This window comes from Schistocerca nitens, chromosome 1 (genome assembly GCF_023898315.1).
Source record: "Schistocerca nitens isolate TAMUIC-IGC-003100 chromosome 1, iqSchNite1.1, whole genome shotgun sequence".
Taxonomy (NCBI): domain Eukaryota; kingdom Metazoa; phylum Arthropoda; class Insecta; order Orthoptera; family Acrididae; genus Schistocerca; species Schistocerca nitens.
In genome coordinates, this window is record NC_064614.1 from 652,384,349 (window position 1) to 652,411,380 (window position 27,032).

General features: G+C 38.3%; 1 protein-coding gene across 4 annotated transcripts in view; it reads left to right on the forward strand.

The window, feature by feature from the left end:
* LOC126258817 (calpain-A) overlaps window positions 1–26,664 on the forward strand; it is a 668,101-nt gene extending 641,437 nt beyond the window's left edge. For 3 of the 4 annotated variants that reach the window (XM_049955671.1, XM_049955675.1, XM_049955672.1), the window contains 4 exons: window positions 3,148–3,249; window positions 10,677–10,804; window positions 11,476–11,671; window positions 26,303–26,664. In XM_049955671.1, the coding sequence (XP_049811628.1) occupies window positions 3,148–3,249; window positions 10,677–10,804; window positions 11,476–11,671; window positions 26,303–26,388 (512 nt within the window). In that variant the 3' untranslated portion in view covers window positions 26,389–26,664. The remainder of the gene's footprint in view (window positions 1–3,147; window positions 3,250–10,676; window positions 10,805–11,475; window positions 11,672–26,302) is intronic. The other variant, XM_049955674.1, reaches the window with a different exon arrangement.
* Window positions 26,665–27,032: the final 368 nt, after the last annotated feature.

Here is a 27,032-nt window from a genome sequence, read left to right on the forward strand (position 1 = left end):
GAAAAAATCCACTTACTAAAGAAACATATTTATGTGGTAATTTGTCACGGATTGCATGCCTATGGTATGTTGTGCAGTGTTATTTATTAGCAAGAAGAGCATTCCTGTGAGACCCCTCCAAATTAGGACTGGTCCATGGAATGCATGAAAATATTTGTTTTCAAGCATTGCCGAGTGACCTTTATGTGCAATGTAGAACAACTGAAGATGTGTTTGAGGAGAACTGCCATGAATTATGCTTCTTTATTCCTAATTTAAAAGTAGGAATGATACATAGAATAAGAGAAAGGCAACCACTCATGAACTGATGTGTGGAACATAGAAACACATTACTGGAAACACTATCCCACTAAGTAAACTAGAGAGAGAGAGAGAGAGAGAGAGAGAGAGAGAGAGAGAGAGAGAGAGAGGGGGGGGGGGGGGGTAGGTCCCACATGTGGTGGTGGTGGTGGTGGTGGTTAAGAGTGATAGGAGAAGGTGAGACGGCAGTACACAATCTGGATAGAGTAGTAGTGGTGAGTACAGAAGGAAGAATGGAAAAGGCGAGACAGTGCAAAACAAATTAGTGGAGGTTCAGGCCAGGAGATTGAAAGGGCAGTAGGATGTACTGCAGAGCATTATCACAGGCATAATCCAGAGAAACTTGGGCTGAAAGGGAATATCCAAATGGCAAACATATGGAAGCAGCTGTTGGAGTCATTTATGTTCAGCAACTGGATGCTAACTTTTGATTTCCCACAGTTTGGCAGTGGCCATTCATGCAAGAAGAAAACTGGTTACTCCTCGTGCCCTCATAGAATGCTGTGCAGTAGTTGCAGCATGGCTGATACGTAATACGCCTGCTTTCGCATGTAGCCCTGCCTTTTGTTGTGTAGGGAATGCCTGTGTGACTAGACTGAAGTTGGTGGTGGTGGGTGGTGTAAGGGGCAGGTCTTGTACCTGTGCTGACCACAAGGGATGATCCAGGGGGAAGGATCAGTAGCAGGATTGGAATATGGAGAACAATGATATCAAGTAAGTTGTCTGAGTGATGGAACACTGCTTTGAGTGATGGAGGTAGGATTTTGGGTAGGATACCCTCATCTCAGGGTATGGCGAGAGGTGGTCGAAGCCCTGGTGATGGATATGGTTTGAGCTTTTCAAGCCCATAGTGATACTGGGTAATAAGATGAGAGCTGGTCAGTGGCTGGTTAACAGGTTTACTGGTGTTGGAGGAGGAAATGACAGGGAGATCTGGTTAGATGAGCTAGGTGGGATACTGTCAATCAGTAAAGGCTTTGGTAAAGTTTCTGGTATATTTGAATAACTCCTGCTGCATCCTTGGGTGGTGAGGTTGTGAGGGCGCGACTTCCTAACATGGTACAGTTAACAGTTATCTAAAAGGAGATAGTTCTGTAGGTGGGTACACTTGATATGAACAGAAGTAAAAGATGTCCATGACTAACGGTGCAGTTTCAAAACGCTCTATAAAAACAATTACAGATCAGAATATCAAATTCAGGCAGCGTATTATTGATGCAGGGTGGAAAAAGAAAATTAATGAAAATTTTACCAATAGATGGCACTATGTCTTAACTGCCAGTTGGCAGTTGATGGTTGGTGTACTGACACCTAGGTTTTCAGATTATCTGCATATCCAGTTATGCTGGCTACTGATGTGATATACATAGGGATTGTATCAACCTCTTCCACATAAACTACAGCCTGGACATGGAATGTTGCAGTGCCGAAACTGGTTGCAACAAAATAAATAAAATCATTAGGATGGCTGTAGGCATTGTATTTTCTCACAGTTTGTGGAATGAAGTGGTACTGGTTGATGTGTGTGCAGATTTTTCGTTGCCCATATTCTCCAGTTCTGCGTACTTGACATGTTCTTGGAGATGGAAAAGGGCTTCACCTGCCCACAGAATGTTCCATGGCCATTCATTGCCCACTTCCATGTGAGTGAGAAATTCCAGAGTGAATGTGTGTCTGGCAGGTTAGCAGGAAGCAACTCCTGAACATGGGTGTGGAGAGAAGGGATTTTAGGTGTTCAGTGGATAGGAAGAATTCCTCCAGAGGGCCCATAAATGAGTTTGCAAAGGGTTGTGCCCTGTGATTAACTGTGGGACCACTACCAATTTATTTATGGATTTGTCCTTCAAAAGTGAATAATAGTGAATGAGGATGTGGCTGGCTTGGAGGGTTAGGAAAGAGTTGGTGGATTTGGCATCAGAATGATGTAGAGAAAAGATAATTTTCCATGGACACAAGGACACTGTCATGGGAGAGGTTGGTATACAAGGATATGGCATCTACAGTGATCAGCAAGAAGTCTTGGTGGTAATGGCACAGGAACTGTGGAGAAGTTTTGAAGGAAGTGAACTGTGGATTATAAGTAGTATTGACAGTAATTCTGATGAGCACTTTAAACGATTATTTGATAAGTAAGCTGCTTCTTCTTAAAAGATACTGCTACTACTAATACTACTATTACTACACATAAAGAGCAGGCACAAACAACACTCTAATTTCTGCTTATCTATTTTCACATGTTTTCATTCTTAAATAACAGAAAAATCAGTATAATTTTTATATGAACATTAGTTTTTTCATAATCCACCTAATGTGGTATTTAAAACCACTGAAGGCAGTACATATTTTTCAAAATTGTGTTAACACAATGTAAACATTATATACAACTGCCCTGAAGAATTGTAACATATTTTGTTTCCAATACAGTATAAAATGTTATTCCATTAATAATCATGAACTATTACCTACACTTTGCATTTTCTTTTGGCTAGGGAGAATGTTAAATTACACAAGTTGTACAGTATGTGTATTTTTAACTAAAGTACACATATTGTGAATAGTGAAGTTCTTAAATGATAGGCAGTTAAACCTGTATTCTCATGAAACTGCACCAAACTCTTTGGCTAAATGTAACACTGTGATTAATGTATGTGTTTTAGCTGTGTTTGAGAAAAAATATAGTGATATGTGTTAACTGGAATGCTTGTTTTAAAGTCTGCAGTTTTGCATTTTGCTTTACCATGTTTTTGTTGTTACATTTGTGAGCTGTGTTTGCAAATATTTTATAATGTTTTGTTTGTTTTTTTGTTTTGTAATATGCTGATCATAATTCCTCTTTATTGTTAATAGAGATGCCTAGGGATAGTTCAGAATCACAGGATATCATCACCACAGTACTTTCACTCCTGTGTGGATTAGTGTGTCGTGACACCCCACTTGCTCAGGCATTTGGTAAGCAGTTTACAGGACAGGGTTGATATGCCAAATTTTGATTTTATGTTATGTTCTCGTAAGGGTGATGGTTAAGTGTGGCTTCTTCCCATGCTTTTCATAAAATGTTGATTGATCAAAGTAAATAACTGTGAAATGGTTTGTTTTAAATAGAATTTAATGAATGAGGTGACTTAATTGATAATATTGTGCTTAGTTGTGTTGGCAACGTGGCTGTTTTAATGAAATATTAGGATAACAACCCATAAATAAACTTTGAGGGCAGCATCTTTTCAATGGAAGATCCACTCTCAAATTATGTTATAAGGACCACACTAGTAATCATGTCATTTGTAGATATGGAATTATATTTTTAAGTGCATGATTATTGTATAAAATTACGTATATGAAGTGCATGGTTAGAGGTTTTTAATATAGTTCTTTGAATAGCTTCAGCTCAAGTTTATGGCATGGTAGTGTTAATGAAATTTCAATATCTGCTTTGTTAGAAAAAGATTCTTGCAGTTATTTAAGTCAGCGACAACTTTACTAAATTATTCATTAGGATAACATTTTCTGAGACCTATTGCTGAGACAGTTTTGAGTTAGAATTGAAACATAAGATGACAAGGAAACTAGTATGCAGTAATGTTGCAAGGGTAAAATGCATTCTTAAAATGTTCAGTATTACAAAATTTCTGTGTATTAAAAATAAAGTCGCTGAAGTGTAACAAATCTATAAAGCAAAAGCAATGAACATGACTTTCATAATCTAATAACTCCCAGGTACAATAAAAAATACATGTACACAAAATGTCTTTATCTTGCAGGTAAAAGATTTGCCGTTATGAAGTTTTCTTTGGAATTTTGTTTTAGTCAGATCTTTCTAGCAAAATAGCATCAAAAATGAAACAAAAAAATTTCACAAATTTGGCTTTCATGATGTGTCATTTGATTCTTTGAGACTGTGTGCAAGATTTGTAAGATCTCATTAATTATTAAAATTGTTTATGAATTGCAGTTAGCAGGTCATTGTATTGAAAAGTGAGAGACCTAAAGAATGCATCCAATAGCAGACTGATAGGTGATCAGACAAACCAGTTTCTTGCTTCCACTAAGATTCCAGAAATTCAAATTGTGGGAAAAGAGTTTAGGGGAAAGGAAACGTAAAATTGCCATTCAAGCAATTTATCGGATGGTTTTATTTTTATATTTCAAATTTTGTAGATACGATTAATAATTTATTTCGGTGATAGACGATTTAAAAAAAGCTATAAAGATTAATACAAAAGTTGTTAAAAGACAACATCTGATATAAGAATACTTACAAATGACTGTTAATTCAACAGCACAAAAGTGCTGAATTTTCTGAAGATTATCACAATTCTTGTAAAATATTGAGTGGAACATGAGCAAATACGATAAATGAAGAGAGATTAAAAAGAAAATAAAGCTGTTATAAAGTAAAGAATGTAAATGATCATAAATATTCATTGACAATTCACAGATTCTGCTGGATAAAACTAGATTACGTTGTGTTAAATAGTTATCTAGGTTATGGTCAAAAGTATTTTGGTATCAGATTGCTTACACTTAATACAGGCAGAAAACAAAGTTCATAAGCAATAGATTGCTGATGACAATAGAGCTGCATATGTTTCAACAGTTAGAGAGGTTATTTCTATTGGTTTGGATATTTTGGTATTAGGAACGGCTTGAAAAACTATTTACATATTGATGTTTCAGTGACAGAAAATGTAATGTGACAAGAGAGGGTATTGAACACTTTTGTGCTGGTGCAATGCATGCCATCCTGCAGCATGTTAAGGTTCTGTAGGTCATAATGAAGGTTAAACATTCTGCTTGTATTGGATTTGTAATGTGTGTTGTGTGACTGGTGTAGTAATTGTTTCTTACAAACAAAACACATCATGAAGATTATATTGTTCACCCTTCCTGCTACTAATAATCTAATTCTACTACTACTTCTACTACTACTAAAAATTACACTATCACATGTAGGAATGAAGACTTTCACTCACCAATAGAAAAGATCTTAAAGTGATACTAAACAATGTCATTAGGAAAGAAATAAGAGTTATCTTCTTACTCCACCCTCCATTTTATGCCCTTCATTAGACTTTGTCTTATGCAGATTTTGATCCATCAAAGAAGTTAGAGCAAGGAATTCACACCAAAGACATGCGTATCATAGCTTTAAAGGTTGATGTATGTCTCTTGGTAAGTTCACTTGCTGAGTAAAAGGTTTTTGACTTCAAATAGTTGGAGTTTGATGCAAATTCTTTCACATTACTGATGGGAAAGGTAATTTACAATACCTTCTGAAGTTCAAAATGTCGTCATTTATTCAAATTAAAGCAACCACATCAGTAAGAACACTGGTGATGGTGGTGGTGGTGGTGGTGGTGGTGGTGGTAGCACCACAACCACCCATGATGATGATGATGATGATGATGATGATGATGATGATGATGATATGGGAATCAGTTTACTGTTGCCTTAGTCTCCCTCTACAGTTTTTACCTCCACGTTTTCCTTCATTACCAAACAGATGATTTCCTGATGCCTCAGCATGTGTCCTATCAACTGATCCTTTGTTTTAATCAAGTTGAACCATAATTTTTTTATTCTCACAAATATGGTTCAGTATTTCCTGATTACTTATTCAGCTCATCCACCAAATTTTCAGAACTTCTGTGTAGCACCAGAACTGTTTCATTCACATTTCACTACCAAGCTAGGCTACCCCCCCCCCCCCCCCCCCAATAAATTGCTTCAGAGAACATTTTTATTGTTATTAGTTCTTCATTGCGTACCAGTCATGACTAGACAGACTGCTTCAGAGTTAAATAATTTATCATATTACATATAATTTGTTTATAAAGAAAATTGTTCATAAACAGGTAAAAACTATTATTTTGTCCACTCTCTGTAATCATGATTGAAAAATTGTCCAATAAACTACAATAGCTCCTGTTTTAGATAAATGTGTATTACATGTTAACTCTTTCATGGGCCATGGGGGATATACTACTCACTAAATGTATTTCTTTACAGCATTTAAGGAAATATGTGTTACCAGTTTGATACGCTCTTGGCATCTTGTGGCAGTCTGCTGCAACAGCTGTACTTTCTGTTTGTTGTGAAATATAGCCTTCAGGACTGTGGGAAGTATACATCCCACCAAACAATGATCTTTTAATGATTATTGGGAAGTATGGTTATCACTAAAGTAGTTTATGGAAGGGACTTGGGAAGTACACTTAAGACACAATCTATCTGTCATTTGTGTCCTTCGGAAGCTTGCTTACCAGTTTGAGGGGTATGCCAAAGCTTTTGGGAATATGTCTCACCACTTTTGTTTATGCCTCACGTCTTGCGGTAGCATGCTGCACCAAGTGTATGAAAACTGCTACAACAATCAGTTTCTTTTGTCATGGGATCACCATTGTTGTCAGAACACATTGCTTTGCTACTGCAATGCACATTATTGTGAACTGTATCAGTTCATACCTTTATTGTGTCATACTTTATTGTGCGATAAAGTTTCAAGGATTGTTTTCACATTGTGATAAGTAAAGTTTCATATCGGTAACAATTATTTTCTAGGTAAAGTAAAAGAAAACATAAAATAAAAGCAGTAAACACTTCATTATATTTTTAGTGTAATGACAATGCGTAACAGCTCACAAAAGGGAAATTGGAAATCCATTTACCACTATAGTTTTAATACCTCACAAAGGTGCCATGATGATGTGTATCACCATAGTTTTTGGTCCTAAATCACAAAAATAAAATTATAAAAAAATAAATATAGTCAGTAGATCACAATTCAATTAGAAAAGCAGAAAATTTATCTTCACTGAGTTGCTACAAAAAATGCACCAGTGAAATGGTTAGCAAATTTCTGCTTTTGAGCCATGCTTTTTTTGATATTGCCCATCTGCATTTTACATCTTCTACAGCTGTCATCAGTTATTTTGCTGTCCGAGCAGCAAAATACCCATCTACTACATTTAGTGCCTCATTTCCTTATCTAATTCCCTGAGCATTCCATTAACTGTATTTTTTTTATTTACTTGATCATCTTCCAACTTCTTTTCGGGACACTAACAATTCCATTAAACTCATTTGCCAAGTAATTTGTTATTACCTCTGATGATATACAATGTCATCTGCAAAATACAGAGTTTTTATTTCTTCTACCTGAACTTTAATTCCCTTTCCAAATTTTCTTTACTTTCATTCACAGCTTGCTCAATGTACAGATTGAATAATGTTGGCCCAACTACAAACCTCTCTCTCTTCTCACCTACTGCTTCCCTTTCATGTTCTTTGATTCTTATAACTGTAATCTTTTGTCTGTGTAAGTTTTAAATGACCTTTTGCTTGGTGTATTATATCCTTGATCACTAAAGAATTTAAAAAAAACTGTTTTTCAGTCAACATTGTCATCTAAAAACACTAAAAACATAAGTCTGTCCTTCTTAAATCTTGTTTGAAGTCATAGGGTAAGTATTGCCTAAAGTGTTTCTAAATATCTCTGCAGCCTAAACTGATCTTCCCTGAAGTCAGCTTCTATCAGTTTTTATCATTTTTCTTTGAGCTCTCTGTATCAGTGTTTTACAATCGTATCTTACTAAACTCTTGGTTTAGTAATATTTCAATCTGTCAGCACATACCTTTTTTGGAATTGGAATTATTACATTCATCTTGAAGTCTGAGGCTGTTTCAGCTGTAGGATATATCTTGAATTGTAGTTTTGAAATAGTTCTGAGATCATGTCCACCAAACAAGCTAAATAATTCTGAGGAAGTGTCGTCTACTCAGGGGGGTATTGTCTCCCATCTCATCTTCATCCACACCGCTCCCCCTCCTATAATATTGTCTTAATATTAATTTGCCATTCATACCTGATCTATATATTCATTCTTTTTTGTTTAGTATTGATTTGCACATTGAAATATTAGGTCTGATGTGCATTCATTCTTCTCACCACACAACATACACCTTTCTTGATACCCATCATATCAAGGCATTTCTTAAAGTCCTCATGGCCACTCATTAGTCCTACCATGAGTTTAATCTGTCTCCTGTTCAAACCCAGGATTGCAGACCTTCTCTTGAAACTTGGTTACAGCATCAGTAGCTAGCCATGTTTTTGTGTTCAGAGCTTAGTTCAGTATTCTGCAGGCAGCATACTGATTCAGCTTTGTAGTTTTCATTCTACCCTCACTCTTTTTCTTTTCTTTTTTTCCCATCCATCAGTCTTCTGACTGGTTTGAAGCGGCCCACCATGAATTCCTCCCCTGTGCTAACCTCTTCATCTCGGAGTAGCACTTGCAATCTACGTCCTCAATTATTTGCTGAATGTATTCCAGTCTCTATCTTCCTCTACTGTTTCTGCCCTCTACAGCTCCCTCTAGTACCACAGAGTCTGCAGCTCGTGGTCGTGCGGTAGCGTTCTCGCTGCCCACGCCCGGGTTCCCGGGTTCGATTCCCGGCGGGGTCAGGGATTTTCTCTGCCTCGTGATGACTGGGTGTTGTGTGCTGTCCTTAGGTTAGTTAGGTTTAAGTAGTTCTAAGTTCTAGGGGACTGATGACCATAGATGTTTAGTCCCATAGTGCTCAGAGCCATTTGAACCATTTTTTGAAGTACCACAGAAGTCATTCCCTCATGTCATAACAAAATGTCCTATCATTCTGTCCCTTCTCCTTATCAATGTTTTCCACAAGTTCCTTTCCTCTCAAATTCTGCACAGTACCTCCTCATTCCTTACCTTATCAGCCCACCTAATTTTCAACATTTGTCTGTAGCACCACATATCAAATGCTTAGATTCTCTTCTGCTCCATTTTTCCTACAGTCCGTATTTGACTACCATAAAATGCTGTACTCCAGACATTCATTCTCAGAAATTTCTTCCTCAAATTAAGGCTGATATTTGATATTAGTATACTTCTCTTGGCCAGGAATGCCCTTTTTGCCAATGCTAGTCTGCTTTTGATGTCCTCCTTGCTCAATCCGTCATTGGTTATTTTACTGCCTAGGTAGCAGAATTCCTTAACTTCATTGACTTCGTGACCATCAATTCTGATGTTAAGTTTCTCGCTGTTCTCATTTCTGCTGCTTCTCATTACTTTTGTCTTTCTTCAATTTACTCTCAATCCCTATTCTGTATTCATTAGACTGTTCATTTCATTCAGCATATCATGGAATTCTTCTTCTCTTTCACTCAGGATAGGAATGTCATCAGGGATCGTATTGTTGATACCATTTCACCTTGAGTTTTAATCCCACTCGTGAACCTTTCTTTTATTCATTAGGACTTAGAATATAACGGCTATACTTTCTCCTTATTTTCAGCCATTCACAGCATAACAAGACCATGCTGGCTAATGTTAAAACGCTAAGTCAGTCAGTTATCTGAGTGGGTACCCCTGAAACTCTTCAGGAAGCAAAAGTTAGGTTATCTGAATCATTCTTATCACCAGGAGACAAAATTGTTAGCATTGCCGAACATATTGCATATGCAAGAAACTTGACTAGAAGCAAGCAATGTCTTCAGTCTCTCAGTTCAAGAGTGTTAGAACTTTTTCAGACTACTCATTTCCCCTGTTTTATCAGGAGCCACAACAGTGAGTATGAATTAACTGGCATTGGCTTAAAGGAAGAAATGAAAGTAGTAGTTGACAGATGGAAAACATGGTATGATGTTTTGAATTGCTTTAAGTCAGAATAATATTGGATGTAGTTTTGATGGGGTAGTAATATACTGCTTCAAGAATCTTGCAAAAAATATATAACATTTACAAAGCTGTATGTGATTACAAATAGCATACAGCTGTGTGAATGTTATTTCATTAGTTCAGGAAAATTGTGAATGTACTTGAACAGCATCAGAAAAGTGTTCATCCAGTTAACTGTCTATTCTATTTTTTTCCCAGATATTTGAGTTGTCCTTCAGCAGGCTCGTAATAGATAAATGCTTCAGTATAGGATGAAACATGCTTTACATGTTGTTTCAAACTAAAACTAAATAAAAATGGTGGTGTTCTTGCAAAGAACCTGCTTCATCTTCCCCCTCCCCCTCTTAACACATCATCATTGTCATCACAATTCCTTTTGTTTAAAATGCAGAATAAAATGGCATGAAACTAATTCATAGAAAACAAGGGCCAAATATTGGTGTGGGAAGTGATTAAGTTTTTTTACTCAGTTTTCTTAGATTACTTTGCTCTTATCTACAAGAGTTCTTCAATAAAGCTATGACTAATGTATTGCAGTACTAGCCTGATTTTTCTCTGGAGATATGTATATATTTTATTCTGAGATTTTTATGTTTTCACTAGTAAAAACTTAATTTCATTAATATTCCACTATGAGCTAATACTTAACTGTACATATCTTCTTTAATTTCTCTACAGATGTCAAGCGGCAAGGTTTCTCTAAAGATACTTGTCGCAGCATGATAGCCATGATGGATGTAGACAGATCAGGAAAGCTTGGGTATGAAGAATTCAAAGCATTATGGACAGACATCAGGCACTGGAGAGTAAGAATTTATTCTTTTGGAGTATTCATTTCTTTGAATTTTTTCTAATGTTTATTTCACTAGTTGGAATGGAAGGCTGTGAAAGTCAACTTTTCAGTAACCATTTTTTTCGTTTGTTGTAGATTTCACTTAAACGTCTTAGAATGTCTCATGAGTAAGCAACACAGCACACATTTTCCTTGATTATTTCTCTGGCTTTTATGGGTGGCTGCTTAAGAATTTTTCAATCCATAGGCATGTGCACATGATGAGCATTGTTTTTGACTTATACAACACAAGCACTTATCATGTATATACTTAAGACCTATGTTAATTGAGATTCATGTAACAGACATTTTGTCATCCATTTTTCCTCCGTTTACTCTTTACAAACAAGTGTGAATCAGTCTATCAGCTCTACCCAAATATTCAGTGGATTTGACATTTCATCACAAATAATCATGTGCACGTTTTTCAGGGGCTAGTGAGAATCTGTGTATTGTACTTCACTCGAAAAGTCGTAAAGACACTTAAAATGTTCATTCTTAATATAATCCATTTTGTATTTTTTTCATTAAATTGTATGTGCATTTATTAGAATTATGTCCATGTGCTTAAACATAAGACTACTGTTCAAAATTAAAAATTTAGTTTGTATTGCTAATTAACAGAATTGAATTTTTTTCTTGCAGACCATATTCAAAATGCACGATAAAGAAAACTCTGGTGTATTCAGTGCTTTTGAGCTGAGACAGGCACTAAATGCTGCAGGTTACAGGTTAAACAACCACATACTAAACATACTGATGCATAGGTATGGAACTGTAGATGGGAAAATAACATTCGATGATTTTATGATGTGTGCTGTCAAGCTAAAAGCTATGATAGGTGAGTATTCAGATAATTTGATCTTGTAAATGTTAGTATCTTTCACAAGGTTTTGAATAAGGATTATTACTGAATACATAGAATTTTTCATTATTTAAAATTGCTTTTGAGTGAGTAGAAGCTTGCTAAACTGAATTGAATTCGAACTATGTTAGACACCTGCAGAGGTCATGCAATGCATTAAGTGTCTTTACAGCTACTATAGATACATATACAATAAATTATTAATTGTTGTGGCATTAAATATATCAGTATATTACTGATACCAATTTTTAAACATTAAAATAAGTATGCACTATGTTTCTGTTAATTGATGTATCATATCCTAATACTAAAAGTGTAATAAGAAATATAGTATTATCATACAATTTTCTTATTCTCAACAGTAAATTCATCAGTTTTGTAAGTACTTCTTGTAGTAGATAACGTTGAATTTCTCTTTCGAATTGATCTGGCAGCTCTCTGATACTCTGAGGTATGACTTTGAAGTGTGTAATTGATTTGTTTAGAGAATGCTTCTGTTTTTTATAGTCATTGTGGAATGATACCTGATCTTTGTGCCTGGTATTATAATTATAGCACATGTCTTACTGTTGGCTTCTGCATTAGTTCTCATTCATGGGCCTTGCGTACTGCAAATTGTATAAGGGTGACAGAGGTGTAATCTTCAGTTTTCTGAAGCTATGTGTACAATGAGCTTTGGGTATCATGCTACATATTATCACCAGTGCCTTCTTTTGAAGTGGTACCATACACTCTATGAATGTATATTGGGGCATAATAGACAACTTTCAGCATTGGAATACCAACACAAAGATATACTTTCCTAAGGGGAAATACACTGACGTGACACGTCATGGGATACCTTCTAATATCATGTTGGACATCCTTTTGCCCAATGCAATGCAACAACTGATGTGGCATCGATTCAGTGAGTTGTTGGAAGTCCCTTGCAGAAATATTGAGCCACTCCGCCTGTGTAATATTGTCCATAATTGTGAAAGTATTTCCAGGCCAGGATTTAGTGCACGAACTGACCTTTCGATTATGTCCCATAAATTTTCAATGGGGTTCATGTTGGGCAATCTGGATGGCTAAATCATTCACTCTAAGTGTCCAAAATGTTCTTCAAACCAATTGTGAACAGTTGTGACCTGATGACATAGTGCATTGTCACCCATAAAAATTCCATCATTGTTTGGTGGCAAATGGACTCCAAGTAGCTGAACTTAACGATTCCCAGTTGATGATCAGTTCAGCTGGACCAGAGCACCCAGTCCATTTCATGGAAACACAGCCCACACCATTATGGAGCCACCACCAATGTGCATAGTGCCTTATTGACAATCTGGGTCCAGGGGTTCATGGGAGCCGTGCCACACTCAAACCCTACCATCAGCTCTTACCAACTGAACTGAGGACTCATGTGAACAGGCCACAGATTTCCAGTCTGTGGTCCAATCGATATGGCTACAAGCCCATGACCTTTTGCATACTTAAGTGTTCTTTTGAACCAGGCTTGCAGGATGCACGTATTCATTACATGTTACCAATTTTGCTAGATGATCCGGTCTATATTTTAACATTGTCACATTCAATCCATAAATTTCCCTTAAACACATCAAGCACATTTTGCACCTCAGTCAGTCCAAACTTTCTGGTTGTGTAGTGTTTTCCAAAAGCCAGTGACTACATTGTGGGTGTCGATCATTGTGGATGTTGATCTTTATTTTTTCCTATGCCTTATCAGTAAAGAAAATTTTCTCTCTCTCTCTCTCTTTCTCTCTCTCTCTCTCTCTCTCTCTCTCTCTCTCTCTCTCCATATACTCCTTTTGCTGAGCATAACGATTCTGCTGACTGTCGTCCAGATGGTTGGCACCATATTGTCAGATATGGATGTTATTGCATAAGTCTTTTTACTTTTGTTTTCTTTTAAGGCATGGCTGAATCTTTTCTACTCACTTACATATATTCCTTTTATTACATAAGAGCTGGTACTTCTACACAAATCATAATACTATTCAGACTCTCCTTAAAATGTCTTCAACATACACCTTATTAAATCTATTTGTCTTCTTCTCACTTAATATCTTATGAGGCAAGGATATGTTAACAATTTTGAAGATGATGACTAGTAGATTATAGAATTTCTTATCAGCTGAAAGTTCTTGTTATACACCGCCTAACACAAAAAGCGAAGCAACCTGGAGGAGAGGGGAAATGAACTGAAACTTCTTGGGCTGAGGGGCATTCGATGTTATTTCAATGATAACATCATAAAGTCAGATGTATGAAGAACTTGGCAGTATGATCCTGCTTATCAGTATCCCATTGCACTGCCTCCGTCCTTTATGTATGTACTGATTCGCGGGTTGGGAAGGGTGTTACAAAGCTTTTGTATCCTTTCCTGAGGCAAGCTATCCCACAACTGTTGTAACTGGCCCAAAATATTCTGGATACTGGTCACTGGGATGTAGTTGACATGCAAGCTGGTTAAAAATGGCTCTGAGCACTATGGGACTGAACTGCTGAGGTCATTAGTCCCCTAGAACTTAAAACTAGTTAAACCTAACTAACCTAAGGACATCACAAACATCCTTGCCCGAGGCAGGATTCGAACCTGCGACCATAGCGGTCTTGCGGTTCCAGACTGCAGTGCCTTTAACCGCACGGCCACTTCGGCCGGCGACATGCAAGCTGTTTGTCCTGTTATACTGAGACAGATCTGGGTGATCTTACTTGCCATGGGGGTATCTCACCATCATACAGAAAGTTAATAGTCATGTACCATGTATGAATGAGCATTTTACTATTGGAAAAAAAAAGGCCCAACAATAGTGTCACATAAGAGGAAACACACAAGGACAAGATGTATGTGATATACCACTGTGCTGTCAGAGTTCCCTCGATCAATGGCTCCCTACTACCATGCCAGGAATAACACTGTCTGTCTCCAGAACACTGGGAGAATGGGACATCTCCCCATGTCACTGCCATATTTCCCTGTGGGGTGGTCATCTGGGATAGTGCAGAGTTGCAATTAATTGCTGAACACAGTGACACCATTCATCAGCAGCCCATGCTTCCCCGTCACAGCACCACCCCAAATCCAACCATCTGTGCTGTGGTATTACTGACAGACTACGTATGAGACCTTAATCCCCTAGTCCATCGAGTACTAGTCTTCAGCAACTGGTACCGGATTAGATGGAATGGTGTAGAGTCCTTCACTTTTTCTCTGATAAAGATGCAGACATGAAGGGGTTATGATGTGTTTGGTACACAATAAAGTGACCCTCCCTTGTGGTGGTCATACTTGGTTGACCAGAACCTTGATGGGAATATGCCTACCACTATGCTCCTATGCAGTCAAATGTAAAGTGACTGTTACATCCAAAGTCTCTCATAAATCTCAATGTTACAGGGCTTGAAAGCCGGCCAAATAGGATTCGACCAGATGGCCAAATGGAGCTATACAGTGAGGCACCTTTCAAATTCCTTCAGGTGCTGATAACGCTGTCTTATACAAATATGTGATATCTCCATGTTCTTCACAGTGATCACTGAACATGTGATGTTGTCGATGCCCCTTTTGCAGTGTATGATACCAAGCCTGGTTACAACACAAAACATGGACAACAGTAATTCACTCTGGTGGCTGTTCTATCTGTCATAGAGAATTGCAACTCTGTTCATTAATATAAGTTACATTCATTACATTCACATTCAGCTGTGTTTTCTGGATGCTTCACTTTTTTGTCAGGTATTGTATCTGCAGTCACTTACTATCATCTAAATGGCACAAATGTATTTAGGGTGTGCTCATTTCCCACACGTATTTTCTCCATGATGAACATTAGTTTTAATGTTTCTTGCAAGATACATAAGTCTTTCATTATGTCTAACTTCAGATATTTTAATTCAATTGAGACAAATGTATTGTCTGTATGGCTCTAGTTTGTAACCTTTTCATTTTACTAGTTGTAACATAAAGCCAAAAAGAACTGAATAAACTATTTGCATAAGAGCTATAATTTGTAAGCAACTGGAAGTTTAAAGTAAAAATGCCACAAATAATTACCCTATATCTCTATTTACTTTCACATACAAACATTAACTTAATAACACACTCATCTTACAGCTGACATGCTGAGTTGCAGACAGGCACAATGAAAAGACGGTTAAACATTTAGCTACCCAAACTAGCATTTCCATTGCTTAGCAATCTCGTCTGTTATGCTGCCTTCTGTATTTGATAACTACAGAGCCACAACCATTATATTTTAATCTGTTGTCATGTTTACTGCCATTTCACATAATATTTCAACTGTCAAATGATTAACTTTGTCAAAGGTTTCAAACTTAATCCCCTTTTGTAGATAGATCACACATCCACCTTGACTTCTAGTTACTGTTTCGTATTTGTAATGCATGGCTTTTTCTGGGCATTAGAAGTCTGTCTTACCTAACTTCAAAGGATTCTCACATATTCCACAACAGCCAGTTTATTGGATAATGATTCCACTTTCCTATGAGTAATATTAAAACTTTGGTTTATGTGAAACAGATGCACCTGGTAAATAAATGTTAGTTGACTTCATTTCATGAGACATAATCTGTAAAAATAAAGCAACTTATCTCTGGAATCTCGTACAATAAAATGAACTATTGTTTCAAAGTCACTACCTTTTAGGTTATAGGATGGTGTATACACTATCCTGTAACCTATATGGGGCTTCTTGCAGAGCAAATTAAGTTTCTTTGTTTCGTTCATGAGCTGGTCCTTCACTGTTGCAGCAGGTGGAGGTTCTGCCCACAATGATGACACAGTGACAATTTGTAAATATAAAAACTGTTTATTTTTCTTTAAGTAAATCTGTATTATGTATCAAAGATTGTGTCAATACCAAATTCAGCATTTCTGGCTAATTGTAAGCTGGTGCGGCACATGTAAACTTCACAGCATATGGTGTAATATTTAATATTCATTTTCTATACTTCTTTTCTTATCTTGGCACTGCTACTACTCGTTTTTAATATTCGTTGACACTAAAATTATCTCATTAGATTTTCAAATAGTTCCGATTAACATTTATCTTTCTCTGTTAAGTGTTATGAATAAACCCATTGTTCAAATCACTACCACTCTCTTGTAGTCTACCATGTTATCTGACAACATCAAACACAAACATACTGTTGAGAGAGTGAATTATCTACCCTAAGAAGAACTTCACACTGTTAAGTATTTCATAAATTTCGTTACATAATGAGGGTAACAATGTTCTGTGTGGTTTGAGATACCACACAATTTTTATACTATTTTTTAGTGTTTCGTATCCAAAAATTGTTATGTGGCTGTATATTATTCCAGATGACATAGCACTTTAGATGATGTAGTCAGTGGTCACATATTACTACTTCTTGAAAGTAGAGCTAATGTATTTCTTGAATATATGTTTTATGGTCTACTTCTCTTGTTTTAGTGTAGGAATCCAACCCCAAAGTTCAGAAATAGTGAAACAACAAACAAAAATGTACCCATGACACTACAGGTTGGTTTTAAATCTCAGATGGACATACTGTTAAAGTCAATAAAACTGAAATAAAAGCTCCTTATAGTGAAAGGTCTCGTGCTGGTTTTGAAAAACCTACTTTTACAAATTTTAGGGCAGGCATTAATTACTGAGATTTTCAAAACTAAACTATACAATTCAAATGTAATTGGATAGCTAAAAAATCAACTCGCCAAGCTGTGGAAGGAGAAAACATGTATAAAAATATTGAAATTAGCAAGCTTTCAGAGCTACTGGATACTCTTCCTGGCAGAAGGGTTGAAAGGAAAGGAAGAGGGTGAACAAATAGAATTGATGAGGTTTAGGGGATTGGGAGAATTCGGGGAAGTCAGCCAGAGCCCCAGATGGGAAGAGACTTGTGGGGTGGGATAAGAAGGCAAGATTGATTGATTTGGGAACTGCACTGGATGAGACTTGAAAACCTGAGAACTTAAAGGTGGAAGAAAGGGTAATACACTTGACAGAGATTACTCACAAAATGATGTGCACGAGTTAATAAGAGCGAAAAGCTAAGTGCATTGTGTGTGGTAGAGGTGGGAAGAATGGAAAGCTAAAAAGGAATGAAGAAATTACTGCTGACACTGAAGAAGTTAACACAAATTAAGGCCAGGTGGGTAGTGAGAACCAAAGACATGTTGCAACACTAGCTCCCATTTACAGAGTTCTGAGAAGCTGGTGTCTGGGGGACAAATCCACATGGCATGTTGGTGAAATGAGCACCAATGCCACAACTGTCACATGGTAGATCATGCTCTGCAACAGGATCTTGTGTGTTGCCAATACACACCCTCTGCCTATAATCTTTCATGCTTACTGATAACTTGGTGGTAGTCATGCCAATGTAAAAGGCCCAATAGTTCCTAGATGACCGCTGGTACAAGAAGTGTTGTTTCATAGTTACCTCTCCCTTTAGTGGTATATACTTTGCCAGTTACGGTGCTGGTATATAAGTGGTGATAGGAGGGTGCATAGGGGCAGTCTTACAGCAGGGAGCTATAGGGTAGGGAAATAGGTGTAGAAGCAAAGGTTCTGACTAGAATTTTGCAGAGATTGAGAGGGTGATGAAAAGCTATTCTAGGTCTAGTGAGAAAATGTTGGAAAGAATGGACCTCATTTTAGGATATGATTGTAGCCTTTGCAAAGTAACTGATTAGTGTATTAATCTAAGAGTTTGCTTGAGCGTATTAATCAGCTACTTCAGCAAGGCTATGTTTTCCTGAAATCTTGGACTGAAATAAAATCTACTGTGTTGGGCATTTTGCTCACCACACCTAGAATAGCTTTTCATCACTATTGCAATATCCTTGTCGGACCCTAACACTCATTCTACTCCATACCCTACGGCTCCTAACCCTGTGACTGTCCCTGCTGCAAGACTTGATCTGTGCACCCTCCTACCAGCCCTGTAACTGGCAAACATTCGCTATCAAAGGGAGAGCAACCTGCAAAAAAACACAGGTCTTGTATCAGCTGTTACGTAAACACTATTGGCCTTTTACATTGGCATGACTACTGCCTAGTTACCAGTTAGGAAGAATAGGAATAGAGAGACATTGTACATTGGGAACAAACAGTATCATATTGCAGAGCATCCTGTACAACATCGCAGTTGTGACTTTGGCACCTGTTTTGCCACATATGCTATTTGGAGTCTTCCCCCAGACACCAGTTCCTCAGAACTCCACATGTAGAAACTGGTGTTACATGTCCTTAGTTCTTGCCACCCATTTGACCTTAATTTGCAATTTCAGCCTCATTATTCCTTTCTGCACTTCCTTTTAGTTTTCTATATCTTTCATTTTATTTTTTGGCCTGTCTGTTCCCCCACTCCCTCCAACCTCTACCACATACAATGCACTTGGCTTTCTGCTCTTACTAACCTTGCATGAAGTTTTGTGAGTAATCTCTGTCTTGCATATTATTCTATCTTCCACTTTTAAGCTCCCAAGTTTTCAAATTTTATCCAGTGCAGTCTCCAACAATCGGTCTTTCCTTCTCATCCCATGCAACGAGTCTCCTCTGATCCTGGGTTCTGGGCAACTTCCCCAAGCTCCACATCTCCTAAACCTCACCAGTACTTTTCCTTCACCTCTTATCCTTTCCCTTCAACCCTTGTGCCAGAAGGAGGCACTGAGATTTTTTTCTCTCTACAGTTAAATTAGACTTTCAAAAATTGATTATTTTTGTTGATATATAAACTGTACAATTAGTTCTACAAAATGGAGTTTTTCCTGAACACACATTATATTAGGCAGTAAAGGGAAGAATGTAGGTTTTTCGTGATTTGAAAATGAAAGATAAAAGTAGCAGTGTGGAAGAATCTCAGGAACCATAATGATTGTTGTGACCTTTCTTGGTACTATTATTGCATACTAGGCTCCAGAAATTTGTCAAACCATCATTTTTCATTATAGAGTATAAACATAAATGTTAAAAATAATACCTAATTAAATTTAATTCCGTGTAACTTGTGGAGTTTTCAGAGTACAGAAAAGATCTTGAGGTTGCTGCACTCGTATATTGATATGGTGAAATTAGTGTGCTTGTTTCATTTGTGTACCAAGTTTCATATTTTTGGCATGTGGAAGTAGTTTTGTATTTTTTGACCAGTATTGTTTGCTGCAGAAGGAGGCCACATTAGTGTCCATATCTCGACCTTCCCAATTTCTTAATGTCATTCTCTGGTTGCTTCAAACTCTGTTGCTTAATTCATAAGGTGTGTGGTACCATCTGTCTGTGTCAGTTGTGGAAATGACAGTCATCCCCAGTGTGTGCTACCCTAATTAATAAATGCAAAATACAAGACTGTCTCCAATCCCCTCTCCTTTTGAAGCTCAGAAAAAATACAGCTGTTTATATCCTGTCTCCATAATATCAACTTTTGCCGCTACTTTGGCCAGGTTGTTGGCAGTACCTGACATGTTTACTCCATCAATGTCAACCTACAGTAATTGGGGGTTAATTAGACTAGTTAGTTTGAATTCAGCTATGTACATGCTAAGGTCATGTAACGTGTGGTTATAATCCTTTTGAGTCTCCATGACTCACTTCATACACATTGATGATAGCTATTCTGTAGCTGAAATGTAGATCTCCAACAAGGTACAGATGGAGTTGTAACTGACATTTTGGTCACAGTTCTGGAGCGGAATAGTAGTAATGGAATCCAACCTAATGACTTTTAAGTGGCACCATGCTAAAGCTTACTGTCTAATTAAATGCAGTAAGAAGAAATGCTGGGAGCACTGCATCTCCTCCTTGGGAACATATACCTCTTCATTCCAGCTGCGTGCGAAGTTCTTTGGGCCTGTGCTGCCAAAGATCAACTTTTCCAGGTCCTCTCTTTTATGGAGGTGTATCTACTGATATGTTAGTTCTTGCTGAACACCTTGCAACCCTCTTTGTGCCAGTATCAGTATCCTATTCTTACCTGGGTATTTTGGGATATGTAAAAGACAAATTCAAGATGTCTCCCTACTCTTTATCCCCCCTCATGCTAAATTGTATAATGAAACTTTCACTGACTGGGAACTCAATCAGGCTATTCACTTGTCACACAATATGCCCTGAGGCCTTCATTAGATTCATAATCAGATGATCTAACATCTGAATGTTACTGCAGGACTCCTATCTACTCAGGGTCTTTAACTGTATTTGGCTAGAGGGCGCATCTCCTTTGAAATCGTGGAATTGTATCATCCTTCCAATCCTTAAATCAGGACAAAACCCAATCTCTATCCATCAGCTGCTGACTGATCAGTCTTAAAAGTGCTCTGCAGACCACTTGAAAGGATGGTAACCCAATGATTATGCCAGATTCTTTAGTCACAGGGCTTATTGTCTCCCCATTAGTGTGGTTTTTGGGAGGAACAATCAACAACTGACCACCTGCTTAGGTTGGAAAGAGAAATTCAACAGATGTTTTGTAAATACAAATTTTTGACTTTCATAAGGCACATGACACTGCTTTGAACCATCATGTTTTACTTACCATATAACTGTGGGCTTTTAAGACACCCTGCCAATAGTTAGTTTTTCTCTCTCTAGTTGTTTTGGGTTGTAGTTAGTATGTCACTCACCCTCCCTATGGGTCCAAGAGAGCAGCATTTCACAGGACTCTGTGCTGAATATTGTGATCATTATTATCCATGAGCTAGTTACCTCCACAGAACAACGGTAATTGCTGTGCTGTATGTTGACATCTTTTGCGTTTGGTATAGGTCCCAGTATGTAGCCTCTGCTGAATGCCAGCTCCAAGGTGTCATTCAAAGGGCCTCCACCTAGACTTTCTCTATGGCTTCCAATTATCTCCCATGGAACTATGTGTTTCTGTTGTCATACCACAGTACACCATAACCCAGAACACTGCTTCGGTTCCCCAGCACTTGGACGTGGTGCACAGTCCTGATTTTTGTGACTTCTCTTTGATAAAAAGTTGACATGACTGCCCCTTATTCACCAGCTAGATGCGCGGAAAAACTAACTGCTCTTTGCTGCATTGTCATCAGCCCCCACCCCCCCCCATCAACAGCCCCCACCCCCCCATCAACAGCCCCCACCCCCCCATCAACAGCCCCCACCCCCCCATCAACAGCCCCCACCCCCCATCAACAGCCCCCACCCCCCATCAACAGCCCCCACCCCCCATCAACAGCCCCCACCCCCCATCAACAGCCCCCACCCCCCCATCAACAGCCCCCACCCCCCCATCAACAGCCCCCACCCCCCCATCAACAGCCCCCACCCCCCCATCAACAGCCCCCACCCCCCCATCAACAGCCCCCACCCCCCCATCAACAGCCCCCACCCCCCCATCAACAGCCCCCACCCCCCCATCAACAGCCCCCACCCCCCATCAACAGCCCCCACCCCCCGAACACTCTACTATCCCATCCCCTTGGCCAGCACCCAGTCCTCAAACTAGGACTGATCTATTTCAAGGAACTAAAATTTGTTGCCCACATGGCCTTACGTCGTTCAGGAGTATCAAGGTGTTGATAGCTCTAAAACCATGGATATTACAGAATTTAATTTTACATCTCCCACCAGTTAGGAACATCAAATATGTATAGTGTTTTTATAGTGGAGCTGATGGTCACTAACAGAGCTCTACTTTTTATTAAACATGCATTCCTTGACTGTGTTTTAAATTGGACAACTGTCATGAGCAGTTGATAGACGTTACTCTTGTCTCACTGTTGTACAAGCTATTCTTGACTGATCTGCCCTTAATTACTGTATGCCCAGTTGTCTTTTTGTGGGTCCAAAGCCATGAGTATCCCTGGGAACGAACTGGTGAACATTTGGTTATAGAATTGCTTACTCGCCCAACTTTCATTTCAAAGATCCCAGCTGATGATTCAGAGATGCAAATAAGACATGTTCTCAGTCAGAAATAGAACAATATCTGGTGGGCTATTGTCCTTGTTAATAAACTCCAGACTGTTGAGCAGATTATTGCTGTATGGCACTACAATGAAACCCCTATTGTATGTTTCCATGCAGTCCAGACTTAAAAAATACAAAATTGAGGAAAATGTAGAAGCAAGCGAAATGTTAAGACCCCCAAAATACAAGCAAAATTGCATGTAATTAGCATACATGTTTAAAAATCGCAATCCTCTCTAATACTTCGTATAAAATCTGCCTAAGTGTAGGAAATTAAATGTACAATGTTTATACAGTAACTTGTGGTAATGAATTTCATCACTTCTTAAATAACCACAGATGTATAATAGCAAGTAAAAACTAATCAAAAAATTGAAATTGGTATTTGGTGCAAGGTAATCAGGCTATTTTATGACATGCTACATCCACAAATTACATGCTAAAAACACACGTTTTTGAGAGATCATCCTTTGTGCTCACTCAGAGAAAAGCAAAAATTGGTAAACATATTGAATTAAACCAAAAACATCACTGCAGCTGAGTGGTTGAACCATAAGCATAAATGCAGACATCTGCTTAATGACAAATTTTTCACCATTGTGGTTATTGTTTAATGCTATTTTTAAGATCTGCACTTCATATGCTCACCACCATTAAATTACTATTTTAGGCTTGATGACAGCAACATAGAAGTGAAAAAATAAGTTTATTTCCCCAGTTGTTGTTACAAGCCTATTAGAAACCAGCTTAGTGGATTTATGTACACTGTTTAACACGTAAATTTGAAAGAAAGCTAAAGTACTACAGTTTCACTTCATGCCCTCTATCACTGTTCCAGTCTTTACAATCTACAGTGTGTAGTGTTTGTGTAACAAAGTATATACATGTTTGGTGTATGTAGTTGCTGTGATTACATCATGTCAGATTTGAACAGGAAACTCTTTAAAATGTGATATCGCAAAACTCTATTTCTGTGTGACATCTGTCATAGCACATCATCTGCACCGAAAGTATATTTTCAGCACTTCACAGAATGCTTTCACTCCTACCTCCATTCATGTCATTGAAGGGCCATTCTCCCACTCCAAACATCCAGTAGGCGAGCTCATTTTACATGTGTTAGTGTGGTGTGATGGCTGCACTGGCTGCTGGGTAACTTAACAAGTCAACAGCCAATAAGACCTCGCTTGCAGGAAATGGATGACATTTCCTCAGTTATGGCCAAGCATATTCTTAAAGACACAATGTTTGAATTTAAAAGGTTGATAATTGACATTGTTGCTGGATACAGTACATCGGAAATATACGCAAAAAGATGAGATAGTTATAAGTGGCACAAGAAAAGTTGGTGGCTGGACCCCTTCATTATGTATTGGCTTGGTCGGAAACATTTCATGTCACAAGCCTTGTTTTTCCATTACCACTGCAACCAAGCAGTAGTTGTATCATAATTATGTGGTGAAGCAAAATGTTGCAAATTGTGTTGACAACACCAGTCGTGGATTACGTCAGCATTTCATCTCGCACATCTCCCCTCTTCATTCCCCATAATTGCCTAAAATATTCCCTTAATTCTGCAACCACCTGTGCTATGAACCTTCTGGCCTTTGTGTCACTTAAACTCATTCAGTCATGTCGAATGTCAATAGGGAGAAAACAGGACGAAGTCAAGTGAGATGTCGAGTAAGAACTTAGAATCGAGGTAAACCTTACCATGAAGAAATGTAAAATCTGGGAGTTTTTACCAATGATCTTAAGGGTTTGTTACTGGTGCTGTGGGGTTATGGTGGAGAATTGTGAAAAATGTATAATCAGAGCATGTACAATCAAAGTTCCACTGTATTCCATCCATTTCTCCTGGAATGTATCATTGTGTGTTCCCTGCATATTGGTCATACCAAATTAATCCGTAGTCATGTAATGAGTTGGTGCCCCCACCCCCTCTCCCTCCTTTTGGCTCTCTATGCTAAGCTGATCTTCCAGATTGTCTCCAGTATTGGTGTATGACATATGGAGGGTTGAACTGATTCTCAGCTTTCTCAGAGAAAGTGGTTTTTATTCTTGGATGTAAAGTTTTGAGCTACTTTTGGGGCGGGGCAGGGGGGTTTGAATTGGAGCATCTCCTGCCACATGCTGGATATGGATGGACCCTCAATGTTGGATATGGGGCCCCCTGGACTCTACCTCCTCTGCCAGCTGCTTTGAACTCTCTTTTAATTGCTTTTGGATGTGGTTTGTCATTTTTTCTGCCATACCGTATTTTACATTACAGGACCTTGAGAATTCCTTATTCTTGATACTAGCTGCTGATGAAAGAACAGCTGAACAGGTTTTTATGCTTCATCTGAGATAGTGAGTGCTGTTCCTATCTTCAACAATTAACTATGACAGATCGCAGTTGTCACAGCTGTGGGAAAGATTGCCCTTATCTCATGCAGAGCCCGGGGCACTCACCTGGTCCCACATACTTCGTGATATTAATGTTTCTCTCATCTTATTGTATTATTGTCAGTCCAACTGATATACATAGCATTTTCAGTCTCTTCACAAGTATTATCACAAATCTCCCAGTTAGAAGGCATTTTTGATTCTGTAACTGTCTTAACACTTAATCATGCTGGCAGGAGTCAGATGTGGGTGAGGTTTCTCTTGCCACATGAGTGCCCTGGGAGACCCCTTGTCTACTCTGACCTGCGAATCAGCCCAGTGTGTATACATTTACTTTTCTTTGAATTATTTTCAACTTTGACCTCAACTTTACTATCAATGCCACAATTTTACCACTTCTACATACCTTAATAATTCAATCAAATTCTGGCTATCATCAATTTCGTGGCCCTTTGTCCCACTTCAACATGGGGTCAGCCTTGTTACTACAGATTTGGCAATGTCAGTGTTCAAGTGTGGCCGGATGCCCTTCCTGTCGCCACCCAGTACCCCCCCTCCTGGGACAGAACTAGTGTACCCCAGCTGCCTGCATCTAGTATAAGCCATGAAATAGTGTGAATATTTTCAAATGTCTGCCAGCCATGTAACTAAGGCAGGACAGAGGGACCAGCCCAGTATTCATCTAGAGACTGGCCAGCACACCGGCCCCCGTCGTTAATCTGCCAGGTGGATTCGATCTGGGGCCGGTGTGTCTACCCAAGTCCAGGAAGCAGCACATTAGCACCCTTGGCTAACCTGGTGGGTTACTAATTGTGGCATATCCCATCTAGAAATGGTTGTGGCACCTCTGATGCCCCTCTCAGCTTGGTGCCCCAAGCAGCAGCTTGTGCCACTTGTGCCTTAAACTGGCCCTGCTCCCATCAATGATTCACAGATGAGTAGCTGCCTTTGCTCATTTTTGTTTATTTTTCATCCAGAAATTTCTGTTATTTAATGTTCTTTATGTGTTGGTATTCCTAAGAGAATTATCTTCTTTTGGCATTAGTACTTTTTTCTTAATTTGGTTATTAATTATTGACAATTTCCGTGAGGTGTGAGAAATCAACTATTCACCAAAACAGAATCTTGTGTTACGACAGTACTCTTTCACTTTGTTTCCCGTTTGAATACTCCTGATTCTATTTCACGAATTCATTGTTTGTGCACTAACTACTGATTAAGGTTTACTTTGAAATATTCAAATATGTAGGTAAAATGATTTCACATTTCTTTTGTTTTACAGATATGTTCCGTGAAAGAGACCCCAAAGGAACAAACAGTGCGACTTTCTCACTGGAAGAATGGGTTGAGAAGACTATTTATTCCTAAAATGTACTTACTTGAATTTCCTTCTGCTTCTCTAAGAGAACTGTGAAAACAGTGCAAATGTTTTGTGCTTTGCCACTAAATATTTGCTTTCATTTCATGTGTTCCACAGGACTGGAGAGAAACAGCTATGTGGGCATGGAATGATGCACTCAGTATTTTTTGTGCAGTTGGCTCACAGACTTGTATGTTGCCCATTGAAACACATGTGTTTATTCCTGCTGCTACAGAAAAATATTTTGTACAGTTTTTTATTTTATTAAAATATTTTAAATATTACTTTGTCTTTGTATGTGCTGTCATTCATCAATAGCTGTATGAAAAGAGTAGATTACTATTATTTTATATACAAAATGTGCTGTGGCGATGAGCATGCAGTATCACAGCGGAACATCCCTCCACACACAATGTTCCATAAACCCCATCATGAAGGAGAGCATTCCTGGATGTGGAATGTGTCAAGTTACACATAAACAGGCAAAATTAGCCACTGCAGACTACTTCTGTAATGTATATTCACAAATGACTTGTCCTGAACTACTCACAACAATAATTATGTTAAATAAAAGTGGACATCTTGCACCTGTCTGAGCACCACATAACTGCAAGGTGTTAGACAAGTTACATACAGAAAGTTACACCCAAAC